At 42.3% G+C, this 19,785-nt stretch overlaps 1 protein-coding gene across 2 annotated transcripts in view; it reads left to right on the forward strand.

Annotated features, from left to right (window-relative positions):
* The window catches only part of ALOX5 (arachidonate 5-lipoxygenase), a 121,744-nt gene that overhangs the window by 77,991 nt on the left and 23,968 nt on the right, over positions 1–19,785 (forward strand). For both annotated transcript variants that reach the window (XM_081322962.1, XM_081322961.1), the window contains exons 10-11: positions 6,186–6,364; positions 12,141–12,262. In XM_081322962.1, coding sequence (XP_081179088.1) covers positions 6,186–6,364; positions 12,141–12,262 — 301 coding nt within the window. The remainder of the gene's footprint in view (positions 1–6,185; positions 6,365–12,140; positions 12,263–19,785) is intronic.

The raw sequence follows: 19,785 nt of genomic DNA on the forward strand, positions 1-19,785 counted from the left end.
TGGCTAAAGCTTTTTTTTTTTTAATTAAAAAGTTTTACCATACATTTTATCTTTAGCAAACCAAAAAAAGAAAAAAAAACCCTCCCAACCCCTTCCCCCCCCACCCTCTTCCCCCTCCCCAACCCTCCCCAACCCCTCCCTCCCTTTTCCCTCTCCCCCCCCCCCCCGGCTTCCCAGAGCAAAATACAGGGTATAAAAATACAATCATAATCTAACTTATGCAAACAATCCTAAACTATTTAAACTACCGAACTTTAACTCATATAAGAAAACTCCAAACATATATATATATATCATATCAATAATTATACAAATACAAAATAATACTTTCCAATCTAGTACCAAAACACAGGGTATAAAAATACAAACAAACAATCATGATCTAACTTACGCAAACAATCCTAAGCTATTCAAACTATCAAGCTTTAACTCATATAGGTAAATTCCAAACATACATATATATATATCATATCAATGATTATTCAGATACAAAATAATACCTTAAATTCATATTATCCTAATATACCGTATATACTTGAGTATAAGCCGAATTTTTCAGCCCACTTTTTGGGCTGAAAAATCCACTTCGGCTTATACTCCAGTGAACAAAAAAAAAGAACTTACCGAGGACTTGCGCGCGGCCGAGCTACTTTGCCTGACGCTGCTGGGGTCGCCCGGGCGCCTCTGCTCGCCCTCAGCAGCACCTGGCCCGGAATCACATGCGAAACAAGCCCGGCAGAGGAGCCGGAGCGGCGAGCAGAGGCGCCCGGCCCAGATCCTGCAAGGCCCGGCCGAGACGCGCCCCCAGCAGCGGAGCCGCTCCGGCTCCTCTGCCGGGCTTGTTTTGCATGTGAGCTACTTTGCCTGACGCTGAGAAGACCCGCTTGGGCACTCGGGTTGGTGTCAGTCTCCGCAGGCCCTTCTCGTTTCCAGGAACGTCAAGCGCGCTTGGCTCCCCACCCCCACGGCAGGGCAGGGCAGGGCAGAGACTTGCTCGCCCTTCTGACGGCCCTGAAGAGAAACGAAGGGCTTGCAAACTCCCCGCGAGAAGCTGGGCGAAGTGCGCGGCTGGGCGAGTGTGTGCCTGTGCGCGTATTTACGAAAGAAACGCTCCGAGAGTTCTTCTTTCTCCGCCCCCTTGGGGGGAACTCTAGCGACTGCTGTAGCCGCGCTTCTCTTCTCGGCTCCGAAAATAGGGATTTCTACTCTCTCTCTCTCTCTCTCTCTCCCCTCCCCACCCCGCATTCTCCTGCCTCTTCGATTGCGACAATAAAAGGGCGAAGGGTGCGCTGGTTTCTTCCTCCTTCCTCCCCCCCTCCCCTCCCCTCCCCGATTGTCAGGTGTGGCTTCGACTTTAGTTTTTGCCTACGGTGCTAGGGAGTTGCCAGTGGTGGGATCGTTTTCGGAGTTGCGTGCTTGGCCCAGAGGTGCAAACAAAATGTTTGGAAAAAGGGGGGTGAGGTGGGGTGGGGTGGAGGAAGCAGTTTGCGAAGCAGCCGAAATGGGGGTATATAGAGGATGGGAGGTTCCCACCGAGAGAGCCAGCAGAGTTGTTGTCGAAGTGCGTCACACGCCTTTCCAACCACCAGAGAAGGGAGGAATAAGAAAGAAACACACACACACACACACACCAGGAAATCGAGAGTGCAGCCTTAAGTTAAAGGTGGCGGACGGGCCCGAGAAAAAAGGCTGCAAAACTCCAATCTTTTAAAGCGTGCCGTGTTGTTGTGTTTTTTTTTCCTCCCCCCGAAAATGAACGGCAGCTTTCCGTACTAGTGTATTTGTACTGCCGCGAGTGACAACTGACAAAGCTTGCCGGTGTGATCTTGATTTGGGAACTGATGAAGTCTGTTAACTAATTGATTGGCACTCCGGTCGCTCATCGCCGTGAAACTAGACCTTGTTTTTGGGGTTTGTTTTGTACTTTGGGCTGATCAAATGGAATAAATGGAATAAATAAAAACACTGGCATGTCAAGACACCAGCACAAAGACCAAGGTACAAGCAGCTCTCCTTCAGTCATTATTGAAACATTTGATCAGCCCAACTTCTTCTTCTTATTATTATTATTAAATCTGTTTTTTAACCAAGCGTGACTTCACTGAGCTGAATAGTGCAGGGTTGCCTGCGTGTTTGCTTGTTCCGGGTAGAAAAAATGCTGTCGACCCCGGCATCCTTTGCGGGGAGGGGTGAGGTGGGGTGGGGTGGGGTGGAGGAAGCAGTTTGCGAAGCAGCCGAAATGGGGGTATATAGAGGATGGGAGGTTCCCACCGAGAGAGCCAGCAGAGTTGTTGTCGAAGCGCGTCACACGCCTTTCCAACCACCAGAGAAGGGAGGAATAAGAAAGAAACACACACACACACACACACACACACACCAGGAAATTGAGGAAGCTTGCGTAAGATCTGAAGGAGACACGATCGTGGGAAAGGCACCGAGCGTGCCGTGGAAAAAAAAGAAAGGGTGGACTTGGGCTCGGCTGGTTTCGCAACGGGAAATGGGAAATCCCCGCAAAAGATGCCGGGGTCGACAGCGTTTTTTCTTCAGCGTTTGCTTGTTCCGGGTAGAAAAAACGCTGTCGACCCCGGCATCTTTTGCGGGGATTTCCCATTTCCCGTTGCGAAACCAGCCGAGCCCAAGTCCACCCTTTCTTTTTTTTCCACGGCACGCTCAGTGCCTTTCCCACGATCGTGTCTCCTTCAGATCTTACGCAAGCTTCCTCGATTTCCTGGTGTGTGTGTGTGTGTGTGTGTGTGTGTGTTTCTTTCTTATTCCTCCCTTCTCTGGTGGTTGGAAAGGCGTGTGACGCGCTTCGACAACAACTCTGCTGGCTCTCTCGGTGGGAACCTCCCATCCTCTATATACCCCCATTTCGGCTGCTTCGCAAACTGCTTCCTCCACCCCACCCCACCCCACCTCACCCCCCTTTTTCCAAACATTTTGTTTGCACCTCTGGGCCAAGCACGCAACTCCGAAAACGATCCCACCACTGGCAACTCCCTAGCACCGTAGGCAAAAACTAAAGTCGAAGCCACACCTGACAATCGGGGAGGGGAGGGGAGGGGGGAGGAAGGAGGAAGAAACCAGCGCACCCTTCGCCCTTTTATTGTCGCAATCGAAGAGGCAGGAGAATGCGGGGTGGGGAGGGGAGAGAGAGAGAGAGAGAGAGAGTAGAAATCCCTATTTTCGGAGCCGAGAAGAGAAGCGCGGCTACAGCAGTCGCTAGAGTTCCCCCCAAGGGGGCGGAGAAAGAACAACTCTCGGAGCGTTTCTTTCGTAAATACGCGCGCAGGCACACACTCGCCCAGCTTCTCGCGGGGAGTTTGCAAGCCCTTCGTTTCTCTTCAGGGCCGTCAGAAGGGCGAGCAAGTCTCTGCCCTGCCCTGCCCTGCCGTGGGGGTGGGGAGCCAAGCGCGCTTGACGTTCCTGGAAACGAGAAGGGCCTGCGGAGACTGACACCAACCCGAGTGCCCAAGCGGGTCTTCTCAGCGTCAGGCAAAGTAGCTCACATGCAAAACAAGCCCGGCAGAGGAGCCGGAGCGGCTCCGTTGCTGGGGGTGCGTCTCGGCCGGGGCCTTGCAGGATCCGGGCGGGCGTCTTTGCTCGCCGCTCCGGCTCCTCTGCCGGGCTTGTTTCGCATGTGATTCCGGGCCAGGTGCTGCTGAGGGCGAGCAGAGGCGCCCGGGCCGGATCCTGCAAGGCCCCGGCCGAGACGCGACCCCAGCAGCGTCAGGCAAAGTAGCTCACATGCAAAACAAGCCCGGCAGAGGAGCCGGAGCAGCTCCGCTGCTGGGGGCGCGTCTCGGCCGGGCCTTGCAGGATCTGGGCCGGGCGCCTCTGCTCGCCGGTCCGGCTCCTCTGCCAGGCTTGTTTCGCGTGCGAGCTACTTTGCCGGCCGCTTGCTGAGGGAAGATCTCTGGAGAGGAGCATAAGGTGAGCTGCTGCATTTCCCAGCCTCGGCTTATACTCGAGTCACTAACATTTTCCATTTTTGGGGGGTAAAATTAGGGGTCTCGGCTTATATTCGAGTCGGCTTATACTCAAGTATATACGGTATTATACAAATTAAAATACCATAGATTACTTCCAAACTTAAAAAAGAAAAAATTTATATATATAATCACATCATTCTTATATTCTTATATTCTATTACCTACTCCAATATTGCCCATAAAAGTATTACAAATTAATTTCAATCACACGTAAAACAATTTATAACAACCTTTCCTTCTCCTAATATATTATACAACTTAAAATACCATACACTACCTTCCAGGCTTACCACTTTCCATCCAAATAACAAAGCATAACCTACAGAATATCAATAAACACTACTACAAATCTTCCCAATTAAATTTCCATAATCATCTTCAAACTAAAGCAACACAAAATATTATATAATTATTTTATAAGGGTGAAAAATGAATCCCCACATACTTAATCCTTCTGCATCCTTATTACATTATTATCTCTTGCAATTATGCAACTAAATCCTCAGGTTTGCTTCATTCTTCCAGAAGCAGCACACCTCTTCCAATTTCTGGCCTTCTCCCGTGGTGATGAAATTTGACCCACTCCTGTAGCTTTCATATCTGTCTGCATTAACCCTTCAACATCTTGTGGATTCTCTCTGGAACGTTGAGGCTCTCTGTCACCTTTTTTCTTTGTAGACTCCAAAGACGATATGGGGACTGCTTTTAAAACATTACTGTAAAAATCACGTGCCTCAACCACCGTGGTAAGACAATACCTTGCACCTTCATAAGTCACCACCATACCCTCTGGTATTTGCCATCTAAACTTAATATCACGTCGTCTCAATTCTTGTGTCAAAAAAGCAAATTCCTTCCTTTTTCTTAAAATTCTTGCAGGAATCTCTTTTAAAATCAAAACTTTTTGCTCATCCATTACAAAATCAATATTATAGGAGGCCTGGATAACTTCATTTCTAATCTTTCTCTTTGTGAAATAAACCACCACATCTCTGGGTAATTTCCTTTGTCTTGCAATCCACGAATTAACACGGAAGACTTTATCTATATCTTCCATTATTTCATCTGCTGGTCGCTCCAACACCCCTTCCAAAACCTCAGAAACCATTTTCTCCAAATTTTCCTTAGGGTTTTCTTTAAGGCCCCTGATTCTCAAAGCAAGCTCCATCTGAAAATACTGTGTCGAAATCAAATCATAGTCCATTTTCTCTATTACATTTTCAGTTTCCGTCAATTTGGCTTCCAATCTAATATCATTTTGAGCAAGATCTTCCACTCTGTCCTCCAAAATCACAATACCTTTAGCCATGCCCTCTATTGCAGATGTGATGTCTGCTCTCATTTCTTTTAATTTCTCTGTAAACTTCTCCTCCAACTTTTTCTCCATTATCTCAACAAATTGCTGCATTTGCTTTTCCATAGTCTCGTGCAACAAACTCTGCAAATCTTTTGCTGTAAAAGCTAATACAGATTCAGATGCAGAGGACAATGAAGTTTTCAGCAAAGACTGCTGCCTCAGGGCAGGAACTTTAGAAGATATAGCCGCCATTTTCACCCTCTATTGTTAACTACGCACTTTCACATGCAGATTCAGCAAAGTCCATTGAGTTAAAGATCAAAGCATCATCTTCACCAAAATCTCCTGCATCGCTCTGCCTGCGTCCTCGTTCTCAAAAGCTCTTCCTTGCTAGCAGGGATGGTTGTGAGCGCCCTGTTCTGCTCCAAAAAAAACCCGGAGCAGAAGCGCCACGCAGTCCGGAGCATGCCCAGGCTTCGGGGGGGCTCAATCCTTCCGCCGCCAAAACTATAAGTTCTGGCAGCCCCGGAGAGCTCTACCCCTACCTGGACGCTCACCCCCTCCTCTTCTCCCGAGGTGGGGGCTTCCGAGCCACCGAACAGCTGATCAGCGCTGTTTTCGGCGGCTCTACGGAGCTGCGATGCTGACAGCCAAGAAATGGCTGCCTCCAGCGTCGCCTTGCCATCCGGAAGCCGAGTGGCTAAAACTTTAATATGAAAAACAAGCCTATATGGAAACTGGAGCAGCACACATACAGAAGTCCTTAACTATATCACGACTGCATGTGGCCAAGCTGCATCATTGCATCCTTCTGTATGACCTAGTAATCTTAATGTGAGGTCTTTCTCAACTGTGTTTTTCTTAATGACCTATATTATTTGTTTTGGTTGCTAAAGGCAAATGCCACTGGAGGAGGTGGGCATGTGCAAATGGTCCAGCGATCAATGAAACAGCTTACCTACAGCTCGCTCTGCTTTCCTGAAGAAATCAAATCAAGATATATGGAAAGCAGTGAGGATATTCCATACTACTACTATCGGGATGATGGAGTTAAAGTATGGAATGCAATCCAAAGGTAAAAAGTTGAAATAATATCTGGTTAGGAATTTAATTTTATTACATTTTAGATAGTAATATAAATAACGTAGCATAGTTGGAAAAGATGAGTTTATACAGTATGGCTCATTTTTTGTTTGGCCAATACCTATGTATTCTACTTGTTTTCTACTTTAGATAACTTCAAATTACTGCAGGGATGGATGCTATATTTCTGCAAGCTGTAGTAACCATACAGCCATCTAAGTATATTTCACAAATAGTCAAATGCTCACCATTCTGCATGGGATCACTCCAGACAGACCTGGTATGCAATCTGAGGATCCTCCTGCACTTGTGTCTTTACAAAAGGGGCAAATGGCAACTGTGGCTAAGAGGGCTTTTGTACAATTTTGAAGTGTGCATCAGTTGGACTTATTCCTGGACCGGGATGCCCTGCACATGACCTCATAATCTCCAGACAGTTGCAGTGCACTTTACATGATGCTGCTCTTGAAGAATATTCAGAAGCTTTAACTGGTGCACAATGTAGCAATACAGTTAATGGCACCAGTTATTCAGGGCATGTAATTTTACTGCCCTGCAAGCTCCATTGGCTTTCACTGTATTTCCAAGTGTAATTCATGGTGGTGGTTGTTACCTTTAAAGATCTTCATGGCTTGTGACTAGCTTAGTTATGGGACCATGTTCCCCAATTATCTTTACCTCTCATACACAGGCAGGAGGATCATGCTATGGGTAATGTCAGCTAAAAAGAGTTGACTGGTGGGACCTAGAAGGGGAGTTCTTTGGACCATTGTCTATCTGAGATTAGATCGACCAGGTTCTTACTGGTCTTTCATAAGACCTTAAAAACTAAAGATCATGGAGCTTTTGAAAATGGGCCCAGGAGGAGGGAAACCCTGACCCAGCCAGCCATTGAATTGGACAATGGAATGACAAACGGCGTTTGAAAAGCTTCAGACACTTTCCTGCGGAGCCTGTGCTAAAACACTCTAACTCTGAGGAACTGTTTGTAATTCAAGCACCGGTGTTGCGGTGGGGGCGGTGCTACTTCAAAAGAACAGAGAGGGACATCTGCAGCCATGCACTTACATTTCCCAAAAGCTAAACAAAACCGAGAGGCGATAGGCAGTATGGGGGGAAAAAGCCTTTGCCGTGCAGTGGGCACTACTGACATGGAGACAATTCCTAGAGAGAGATAAAATCCCATTCGAAGTTTTGACTGATCACAAAAATCTAGAAGAGCTGAAGACTGCACAAAAACTTTCCCCTAAGCAGGTTCAGTGGGCTCAATACTTCAATAGGTTTGACTTTGTTTTAAAATACACCCGGGGGTGGGGTGAAACTTCCTAGCTGATGCACTGTCGTGCCTACTGCAATACAAAAGTACTTGGGAAGAAGTGATAAACCCTATTTAGTTTAGTTTAGTTTATTAGACTTATATACCGCCCTTCTCCCATAGGACTCAGGGCAGTTCACAAGGTTTTTTAAAAGAAACAATACCACAATTACAAAATTTAAAACAATTAAAATGATTATATTAAACCTTGAATATAAAAATCCTAATTAAAAACCAATTAAAACCCCAATTAATACCCTCAGTCCAGGCCAGAAAGCTCAAAGAGCCAGGTCTTCAGGTCCCGGCGGAATGAACGGAGGTCAGGGGCAGTCCTAAGCTCTACAGGCAGCTGGTTCCAAAGGGCCGGCGCACCCACAGAGAAGGCCCTCCCCCTGGATATTGTCCGCCGGCAATCTTTTACCGGCGGTACCCTGAGAAGACCCTCCCTGTGGGAGCGCACAGGACGAAGGGAACTTGATGCCGGCAGCAGGTGCTCCCTCAAATATCCCGGACCCAAGCCATTTAGGGCTTTATAGGTCATCACCAGCACCTTGAATCTCCATGAAGCAGTTGGTTGCTCAAGTGACCATCAGGCAACAGGAAAGAAGGAAGACCCCCATCGCTGATGATGCTTTCATGCAACAGATGAAGCAGGAACTGCAAACTGATGCATTGTTTGGAGCCCACTGAGGAGAGGTAACATTGAGGGAGGAGTTGGCCTGGAAGGGGTGCAAACTGTATGTCCCTGACAGCCTACAACTCCAGGTTCTATAGAGGAGCCAAGCAAACCAGCCACTTTGGATTCTTAATGACTTTGCACTTGACTAAATGACAATTATGATGGCCAGAGATGAAGAAGGACATAGAAAGCTATGTGAAAAGTTATGCTGTGTGTACAGCCATGAAGTGCCAACCAGAGAAGAGTCTGGGATTGCTGCAGCAAGTGGCTGATCTGACCCGGCCTGGGAAAGAAATAGCCATAGACTTTATAATTGAGCTTCCAGAGAGTGGGGGAAATAAGGGATATGGACAGTAGTGAACCTGTTCTCAAAGCAGGCCCACTTCATAGCATGCTCTAGCCTCCCATCTAACCAGAGAATGGCAAGGATGTTTATTTATTTATATTTATTTTTATTACATTTATATCCCGCCCTTCTCCGAAGACTCAGGGCGGCTTACGAGCTTAGCAGTAGCCTTCATTCTATGTATACAGTATGCCTGCTTGTTAGGGCTTTCACACACACCCCAAGCGGCATTATTACAAAGTCAGCTTATTGCCCCCAACAATCTGGGTCCTCATTTTACCTACCTCAGAAGGATGGAAGGCTGAGTCAACCTTGAGCCTGGTGGGATGCGAACCTGCACTAATTGCAGGCAGCTGGTGTTACTTAAGGAGGCATTAGCCCACTGCTCCACCAAGGCTCTTCACATATTCACCAGTTGCACAGAGTACCCAAATGCATAATCTCTGACTGAGGGGTCCAATTTACTGCCAAATTTTGGCATGAATTTGTAAAGCTAGTAGGATTCTCCCAAGGCCTTAGTTCAGTTTTCCATCTGAGTACAAATGGAGCAGAAGAATGAGCCAATGCAATGGTGGAACAGTACCTGCATTGTTAATGTTAACTATCAGCAGTCCAATTGGGCACAGCTTCTGCCATTCGCTGAAGTGGCATACAACAGTGCGGTACATAGTAGCATGGGGCTTACACCCAGTGCTTTTTTTGTAAAAGACAAAGGTGCCGGAACTCACACATGTCATACAACCCGCCTTGCCTACCCTACAAGGTTCCATCCAAAAAAGGTGCCGGAACTCCGTTCTGAGCGTTCTATGAGAAAAAAAGCCCTGCTTACACCTTTAAAGATAGCTACGGGAATGGAGTTCGTACTGATGCCCAAGAGTTCGTACTGATGCCCACATCAGTAATGTTGAACGAGTGGGTAGATTCCATTAGAAGCACCTTTGGTAACATGAAGAAAGTGCTAGCCAAAGCAACAGAGAGTCAAAAGAAACAAGCAGATAAGAAGCAAGCTCCCCAGGGGACGTTCCATGTAAGAGATAAAGTGTATCTACCTGCCAAATATTTAAAATTGAGGATTCCCTGCAAGAAATTAGGTCCTAAGTATCTAATTTCCTCTTGTGAAAATTATTAACCTGGTTACAGTGGAGTTGAAACTGCCCAGAATATTGGGGAAAGTGCATCCAGTATTTTTTTATATATAAAGGTTTTATTATTTTTTTACAATAACAACCTTAGTGCCTGGTGTACAGCATGTTGTCTTGGTTCATAATTTTTTTAGAAAAGAATATACAATTAATAATAGTTAATAAACAATAATAATACATTTTTATATTTCCCAAATTAATATATCAATGGATAATATATTTCCTTGATCTTCTCTTCACCCAGGGGTATTCTCCTTCTACAACATTAAACAAATATAATTTCTAATATTTGAAATTTTCCAAACTTAAATGATTAAATAAAAACATTCTCTTCTATATTTATACCAATAATAGTAGTATCCATGTGTAGCATTTTTTTTCTTATCAGCTTATGTATTTTGTAAGAGTCATTGATTCACCATCTTATCTTATTTTCACAAATCTTGTTTAAGCTCAGTTTCTCCATAATATTCAAACAATTCTTGCCAATCATATTTTTCCCAGTATTTAACATCTAAATATCCAAATTTTCCATTTAAATATATCATCCCAGTATTTTCATATTTCTTATATTATAAGGATACTATACTACTTATCTATCATAACATCTATCCATAACATATTTCTAGTTAATTTATATTTCACTTCTATTTGTAAAAATTAGTTAAATCACTATATATCCTTTTTTCAGAGTTCTTATTAAGCCTAATTTTCCCTCAATATTTCAATCATTCCTTAATCCTAAATCTTTTCAAACTTAATTTGTCTTTAAAATCCAAACTTTTCCTTTACTTACAACAGACATGTCAAACACAAGGCCCAGGGGCCGGATCCAGCCCGCGAAGTGGTTTCATGTGGCCTGCGAAGCCATCCTGGAAACAGTGAGGAAATGGCCCCCACTGCCTTGGCCCTGGCCCAGAGACCCTCCTTCTGCCAGAGACCCTCAGATCTGTCCCACTCCTGCCCAGGCCCCCATAGGCACCCTTGATGCGAACGATGTAGAGCTGGCCACGCCCACCCAGTAGGCCATACGCACTCTAGCCACGCCCACCCAGTAGGCCATACGCACTCTAGCCACGCCCACCCAGTAGGCCATGCCCACCCTGGCCATACCCACCCGGCCCCCTGAGGGCAACTGCAATGCTGATGTGGCCCTCAATGAAATTGAGTTTGACACCACTGACTTACAACATCCTAATATTTTTACATTTTGTATCTTGTCAAAAAACACTATATTACTTATATCACTTATCCCATTGATTCTAATGTCCCTTTATGGCCAAAGTTATTTGTTTATTTAGCCATATTCAAATAAGTGTTTACTCATATAATATTCCATCTGGTAGGACGAATCCAATCTCTTCAGATGGTTTCTAATCTTCTTCCTTTGCCAAATTGTTTTTCAAATTAATATTTTCAACTTGTCCAGTTCTTGTATTTTTGCAGTTATTGTTATGAGTAGAGGATACATAGTAGATAGGATGTGTATGCTTTTTGTCTCCCAAACAATGATTCTTCTAGCAGTGTCCATTATTGAGCCAGATTTCATCTATTCTATACCTGTGCATTTGTTTTTTCTTGCCTACGTGTAGGGCCTTACTTTTCTCACCACTGGATTGCATTTTGTTGGATAGGATCCAGTGTTCAAATCTATCAAGATCTGAATCTTGAGTTTATCTTTCAAAGTTTTAGCAATTCTAGGGTACTGATGGAGCTGACAGATGTGATCTCAGAACCACTGAACAAAATCTTTCAGAGCTCCTAGAATACAGGAGAACTGCCAGAGGACTGGAAAAGAGCTGATGTGATTCTAGTCTTTAAGATGCGGGGAAAGGTGGATCCAAGAAACTATAGACCAGTGAGTTTGATATCATCACCTGGGAAATCCTGGGAAACATAAGCAGCAGCTTTGTGAGCACCTAGAAATGAACAAGGCAATCACTAGAAGCCAGTATGGGTTTGTTTGTTAAAACAGATACATTCTCTCTGAGACAGGTAAATCCAAAATGGCAGGATAGCCTCTGTACATGTTTTTATTTCATGGTGAACCCAGGCGGATGAGAACATACATGCATACAATTGTATGCATGCAAATAATCTTTTCTCCATTTTGCTTCTGAGAAGTTAGTGTTTTTTGTAAAATTGAGACTATTATGCTAGAAATATTTTTCACAAAAATGTCCGTGTACATGTTTTCACACATAGATGAAAGTTATTAATTGGAGAAGGTTGAAAATTAAAGTGACCGTATACACTTTCATTAACTTTCTTTTATATTTTCTGAAGTTTTGCAACAGATATTGTTAACATATATTATGAAAGTGAAGAAGCAGTGTGCGAAGACTTGGAACTCCAGGCTTTTGTGAAGGACATCTTTGTCTATGGGATGAGGGGCAACAAGGATTCAGGTGATGTACAACTTCTGTTGCAGTCCATTTCTCTGTTTTGTGTTCCAATGCACTTAAGCTGATGTAATTGAACTTTCCTCCTTTGGACCAATTCTATAGCTTATTTCTTTAATACATTTCAAACAAACAAATCTCTTCCTTTTCTGACAAAAATGGAAACCTGAGGGGAAAAAATGAAAAATAAGTATTTTTTTAAAAAAAAAATATTAAGAATATTCCATTGGTAACAGTGGAATAGGAACAATGTATATCAAAATGATAAACGACAAAGTTTCTTGGATCTCAGTTGGAATCCAAGCATGGAACAAGTATATTAGAAATGGTTGGGGAGTGTACTTATCCTGTTATCTGGGAACAGTTTGATCCTGTTTGACTTGATACAGTGCACAGAGTCCTTGACGCTGTCAGTGCAACTACCTGTCATTTAGATCCATTGGTAACAGTGGAATAGGAACAATGTATATCAAAATGATAAACGACAAAGTTTCTTGGATCTCAGTTGGAATCCAAGCATGGAACAAGTATATTAGAAATGGTTGGGGAGTGTACTTATCCTGTTATCTGGGAACAGTTTGATCCTGTTTGACTTGATACAGTGCACAGAGTCCTTGACGCTGTCAGTGCAACTACCTGTCATTTAGATCCATGTCCCTCCTGGCTGGTGAAGGCCTCCACAACAGTGACCTCCAGGTAGGTTCAGGCAGTGATAATCACATCACTGCAGGATTGGATGTTCCCAGGACCTTTTAGGGAGGCTTTGATCTGCCCCCTCTTCAAGCAGACATCATTAGATTCCACCTGCTTGGACAGCTTTTGTACAGATTATCACCTTCCCTTGGCAGCTTCAGAGGATTCCTGGATGAAACAGATTATCTGGACCCTTTCCGGTTTGGTTTCAGGCCTGATTATGGGACAGAAACAGCATTGGTCTACCTGTCAATGATTTTGGTGAGAACAGGGTAGGGATAGTGCATCCATCCTTGCTCTCTTTGACCTATCAGAAGCCTTTGATATCATCAGCTATGGTATTCTTTTGGGCCAGCTGCAGGATCTGGTGGTGGGTGGCACAGTTTTGTGCTGGTTTGGCTCTCCTGGTTCTGATTGGGATTAATAGGGATCAAAAGTTCCAAATCATAGCCTCTTGTGGTGTGCCACAGGGTTCAGTACTCTCTCCACTCCATTTTAATATCTACAATCTACATGAAGCTGCCAGGTGAGATCATCCACTAGCATGGGATGAGACATCATCAGTATGCTTTATATTTCTATCCCAGGTGACCTAAATGTTGCTGTTATTGCTTTCTTGTGGTGGCTGGAGGTTTGGGGATTTGGATGGGGGAATTGCAAGTGCATTGGTTGCCAGTTTGCTTCTGAATCCAATTCAAAGAAATTAATTATCACCTTTAAAGTCTTTATGACATGGATCCAGTCTACCTGGGGAACTAATGGGATTGGCTCACCCCAGTTGTTTTGGCAAAAGGGGCATGCTGTGAACCCTGTAGATCAAAGAATTCTGGTGGGCAAGGCCCAGAAGAAAGGCTTTTTCTGCTGTGACTCCCATCTCTTTGAGGTGAGATCTACCCTTGTGGTCTTCCAAAACAGCCTCAAAATCCGGCCTGCCAAATGGCCTGGAGCCCTAATGGGGGCATTCCATGTTGGAGGTAGTTGGTGGACCAGAAAGATCTCACCCCCACCCCATTGTATTCTGATTTTTCAGGTATTTAATCTGTATAAAAGTTCATATTTAATGTTTCAGGTGTTTTAATATTTTGATTTTGTAAGTTTCCTAGAGTCACCTAACCATGAGATGGATGGCATATAAACTTAATAAATAAATTATAATAAAAGGTTGATGTAAAAAATGTTATCTACTATATTGGAAGGAGACCAGTAGATTCTTTTCTGACTAACAAAAGCTCATGCCTTTTAATAAGATCTGTTATTCAGAAAATATACTACCAGACTCCTCCTTGATCAGGAGACCTTATAGCACAGGTGGCAAACTCGATCACATCACATGACGTATCGTGACATATCACAATGTTTTTTGCCTTTGCGGAGATGGGTTGGGTGTGGCCTGCATGTGACACCTCTGATCTGCGGGCCACTAGTTTGACACCCCTGCCTTATAACATTCTGACTGCCCAATCTCTTCTTGAAAAGCTTTAGTGATGGTGCACCCACAACTACTGAAGGTAACCCATGTCACAGATTAATTATTCTCACTGCCATGAAATTTCTTCTTAGTTCTAGGTTGGATCTCTGTTTAACAAGCTTCCACCCATTACTTCTTGTCCTGGCCTCAGATGCTTTGGGAAATAAGTTTTCCCTCAAGTACTGGAAGACAGCTATCACCCTTCATCCTTCTCTTTGATAGGCTAGACATGCATAGTTCTCTTAACCATTCCTCACATAGTTTGATCTAGAGACCTCTTATCATCCCTGTTGCTCTTCTCTGCACTCTTTTGAGGGTATCAACTTTTTTTTTATATTGTGATGACCAGAACTGGTTGTGGGATCTCACTAGTGTAGTATAAAGTGGTACTATCACTTCACATAATCTTGCAGCCTTGGAATGCATTGGTTTTTTGGCAGCTGCAGCACATTCTGACTTATACTTAAGTGGTGGTCCACTAGGACACCTAGATCCCTCTCACAGTTGCTACTATTGAGCCAGATACCACCTATTCTATATCTGTGCATTTGGTTTTTCTTGCCTATGTTTAGGACCTTACTTTTCTTTTCACTGAAATGATTTTGTTGCATAGGGTCCAGTATTCAGATCTGTTAAGATGCTTCTGAATCCTGAGTCTATCTCTATTAGCTATTCCCCCCAGCTTAGTGTCATCTGCAAATTTGATGAGCTCCCCTTCTACTCCCTCATCTTGACAATTGATATGTTGAAGAGTACTGGGCTTAAGACAGAACCTAGAGATATCCCACTGCATTCCCTCCATGTAAATGAAGCTCATTGAGGATTACCTGCTGAGTGCAGTTGGGCAACCAGTTGTAAATCTTTTTTTAAATATGTTTTATTGGTTTTTAACATAATCACCTTAATATTTAGTAAACAGTGCATTGTCTGGGTTTATATTTAAAAAAAACCAATAACAAATAATTTCTATTCTATAGTCCATATAATGGCTTTTCTTGATTTTATCTTCTTCCAATAACATTCTCTTTTGCCAACTTTAGATTAATGCAGTTCTTATTATTTGAATAAATGACAATTAAATGTAGACTTTTTCTCATGTTTCTGTGAATAATAACCACCTCAATATAAAGCTTCTTTTCTAATTGATCATGATTGCCTCATCACAGATCCTGTTTACAAAATTCTTATTTATATTTGTTTTCCCTACAATATTCAAAACATTCTTACTGATTAAGATTTTCTCAAAATTAGTTACACTGAAGTATTTAAATCTTTTTTCTCATACAAGCCATCCCAACACTTTTACATTTCTCATATCTTAAAAAAAAGAAAAGAAAAAAAGAGAAAATATTTCTTTTATATAAACCATCCCAACATTTTTATATTTCTCATATCAAAAAATAGAACACAAAGGAAAAAAGAAAGAAAAAATACTATGTTACTTGAGAGGTTCATCCCTCTTAAACTAATCTTAATTTATATCCAAAATCTTTCTGTTTATTTAACCACATTCAAACAAATGTTTAATTTTTAAATATTCCCTCTGGTAAATCCTACGTTCTAATTTTTTTTATTCTCACTTTAGCCTTTTTTTTGCCAAATATCTTTCCTGATCAATATGCTTCGCTGAATCAAAGAGTCTTCCCATAAACTTGTAAATGTTATTGCGGGTACAAAAGGCAAAACAGGTAAGATGTTTTTATAGGAAGGTTTTGACCCTTCATATTCACTGAAAATCTTTTCCTTTCTTTCTTTCTTGATTTCATTTACCATTTTTTATCTTTCAAATTCTCATAGTTCCCCTGGCAGAATCCATTTTGTCAAATCTTTTTTCTTGTCCTCAAACTTATTTTGTGATTTTAGACTATAGGTTATCTTTTCCATGTGTAATATTTCCTATAAGTTTTTTTTCCATCTGGGTTAAGTCATATTTCCTTCTATAGTTAAGTTCCATCTTGCAATCTCTCTCCTCTGTCTCTTATTCAGTTATCTGTTTTTTCTGCTCAGTCTCTATTTTTATTTTCTGAGAGTTTTTGTGTTGTAAAGTTAAACTGGAGATGTGTTCATTTATATTTTCAAAGTTATTTTTAGTTTCCCCATAGTTTGAAATCATTGTTGTGTGAATTAGTTGCAACATAACATAAATCTCCTTCTGGAAAGTATTTGTTTTTTCTTGGTATATTCTTTCTGCAGATCTCTGATTTTCCATGATAGCCAAAAATCAAGGTTTTCCTTTCTCTGCAGACAGCTTTTGAGTCACAGTTGAGTTGGTATTTGTAATCCAGAAAGGTCAATTTTTTTCTAAAGTTTATAATTCTCACTTTGTAGATACCCAAAATGTTTTCTTTCTTTTTTGTCACAGCTGTTCTCTGTTATTAAGACATTGAAATTCACCAAAAACAAGTTATCTTTTCCTGGACTTTGCCAGTTCCTGTAATAGAGCAAATACTGCTGTATATTTTCATCCACCACTAGATGTCAGCAGCAGTTCATTTTTCAGTAATAGACAATTGTTTCCCTCTATTGTCATGGTTTAAAAGGAAAATTTTAACAGGTTCCACTGATTTTAAACTTATTTAAATTAAGTCTTATATTCATTTCATTTCAGTATATTTCTGTTCCCCCTAAAAGGTTTAATTCGCCCCTTCTGTCTTTAGGAGGGTGGGGCAAAGATCCCCCTCCTTCTCACTTTTGGAGGCTTTTTGCTTCTTGGGGATTTTTTTTCCAGGAAATCAATTATCAAGTAGGAGAGAGACAGTCAATGTTCTTACCCAGATCCAAGCACATTGTTTACAGTCAGCTTAAAATAGTGCTTTTGGGCTTCAGTTGCTTGTAGCTTGGGCTAGACCAGGGGTCAGCAACCTTAAACACTCAAAGAACACTTGGACCCATTTCCCAGAGGAAAAAAAAAACCTGGGAGCTGCAAAACTTGCACGTGTGCATGCGTGCACGCAAGGGGGGAGCTTGATTGAAGAGCTTAATTAAAAAGAAATAGAGGCTGCTGTGCATGAGTTCTCTCTCTCTCTCTCTTTCTCCCTCCCTCTCCCTCCCTCTCTTTCTCTCCTTCCCTCTCTCCCTCTCTCCAATCTTCTGCTCACCCAGCAAGCTGGCTTCACGCTGTTTTCGGACAAGCTGACACACATTCTTATTGGGCTGTGTATTGTGATTTTCTGAGTTTGTTTCTGTCCAGATATCTTATATACCAATTTCCTCTATCATATTGAAAAATTTTTTAGGTAATCTTCTTCTTCCTTGTTTCCCTGATTTGCTGCTTTTATAGTCTAATGCCCTGTCTACTATTGCATTGAAATCTCCAATTAAGCATATATTTTGATATTCCATTACTACAATTTTTCTGTGAAGGTTTTGATAACATTCTTCTTCTTTATTATTTGGTGCATATATTGCTATCAAAAGTACCTGGTTTTTATTTAAAAATATTTCTACCATTAATATTCTTCCTTCTTCATCTGCATAAATCATTTTGGAATCTATTGTCTCTTTGACATATGTAACTACTCTTTTTTTGTTGAGCTGATGTATAATAAAGTTTTCCAAGTTTTGGATTTTCGAAAAATTTATGTTGTTTTTTTTATCTGTGTTTCTTGCAAACATGGTGACTTGAATGAAAGAAGCCAGAGCTCTAGTTTCCTAGTCTGATTTCACTTGTCTGGAGACCCAAAGAGGTCAGAAAGTCACCCTGGAGAGGAGGAAGGGAAACCTTGGGAATTTGGAGCCAATGGCGGTTGGCCTAAACCAGACATGTCAAACACAAGGCCCGGGGGCTGGATCTGGCCCGCGAAGTGGTTTCATGTGGCCCGCGAAGCCATCCTGGAAACAGTGAGGGAACGGCCCCCACTGCCTTGGCCCTGGCCCAGAGACCCTCCTTCTGCCAGAGACCCTCAGATCTGTCCTACTCCTGCCCAGGCCCCCATAGGCACCCTTGATGCGAACGATGTAGAGCTTGCCACGCCCACCCAGTAGGCCATACGCACTCTAGCTACGCCCACCCAGTAGGCCACGCCCACCCTGGCCATACCCACCCGGCCCCCTGAGGGCAACTGCAATGCTGATGTGGCCCTCAATGAAATTGAGTTTGACACCCCTGGCCTAAATGGACCAAGGAAACTCTTTAAACAGGCGGGAGAAAGGCTGCCAGCAAGTATGCAGACAGCCCAAGCCACAGACAGCCGGGAAAGAAGCAAAGAGCCACAGCAGCACCGCCGAACAGCTGACTGTCAACAACGTGTTTGATCTGCGTGAGAGTCTTTATTTCTCTTCCCTATGGACTTTTAAACTATAATTCCCTGAATTGAATAACTTTTAAAAGTGAAAAACCCCAGGAAGACTTGGGAAGAAGAGAGTTAAAAGCAGCGAGAAATCTGGAATGGGGGAACAAATTAAGGAATATAAAAATATGCAGAAAAGATTTGAGACTGATTGAAAATAAAAAAAAATGATAATCTGTTGTTGGCTTTTTTTTAATTTGGCAAGATTTTTTTTTACTTTGTTGTGAAAGAGCATTTTAAATAAAAGTTTTACTACTGGATAGAGACACTATAACTAATGAAAGAAGATACTGCAATAATACAGAAAAATTCAGAAGAGTGATAACCTTGAAACAACACCTGTGCTAAACAAAGAACATCCTGTATTTCTACAAAAGAAAAAAACAAAGATTTTTTTTAACTACATCTTTCAACTTTAGACATAACTATTATAGAAACTATTTAGAGGAGGGTTTTTTTCTCTTTTCTTTTTTTCTCTAATATTTTTGATCTGACAGAAATATTTGGATTAGACTTATGCAGTTGGTGTTTTTTTATTTTGCTGGATTACATCTTAAAGCAGTTGGCTTTTTAAAAAAAATTGGATTAGCCTAAAGCAGTTGGCTCCCTTCTAAAACTGGATTATAGCCTAAAGCAGTTGGCTTCTTTTTAAATTTGGATTATAGCCTAAAGCAGTTGACTCCCTTTTAAACTTGGAATATAGCCTAATTTTTATTTATTTATTTATTTATTTTATTTTTATTTTAATTCCATTTATATCCTGCCCTTCTCCGAAGACTCAGGGCGGCTTACAAGCTTAGCAGTAGCCTTCATTCTATGTATATGCCTGCTTATTAGGGCTTTCACACACACCCCAAGCGGCATTATTACAAAGTCAACTTAATTGCCCCCAACAATCTGGGTCCTCGTTTTACCTACCTCGGAAGGATGGAAGGCTGAGTCAACCTTGAGCCTGGTGGGATGCGAACCTGCACTAATTGCAGGCAGCTGGTGTTACTTAAGGAGGCATTAGCCCACTGCTCCACCAAGGCTAAATGCCGTTGGCTCCCTTTTAAACTTGGATTTTAGCCTAAAATAGT

This window comes from Vipera berus (genome assembly GCF_964194415.1).
Source record: "Vipera berus genome assembly, chromosome: 3".
Classification (NCBI taxonomy): domain Eukaryota; kingdom Metazoa; phylum Chordata; class Lepidosauria; order Squamata; family Viperidae; genus Vipera; species Vipera berus.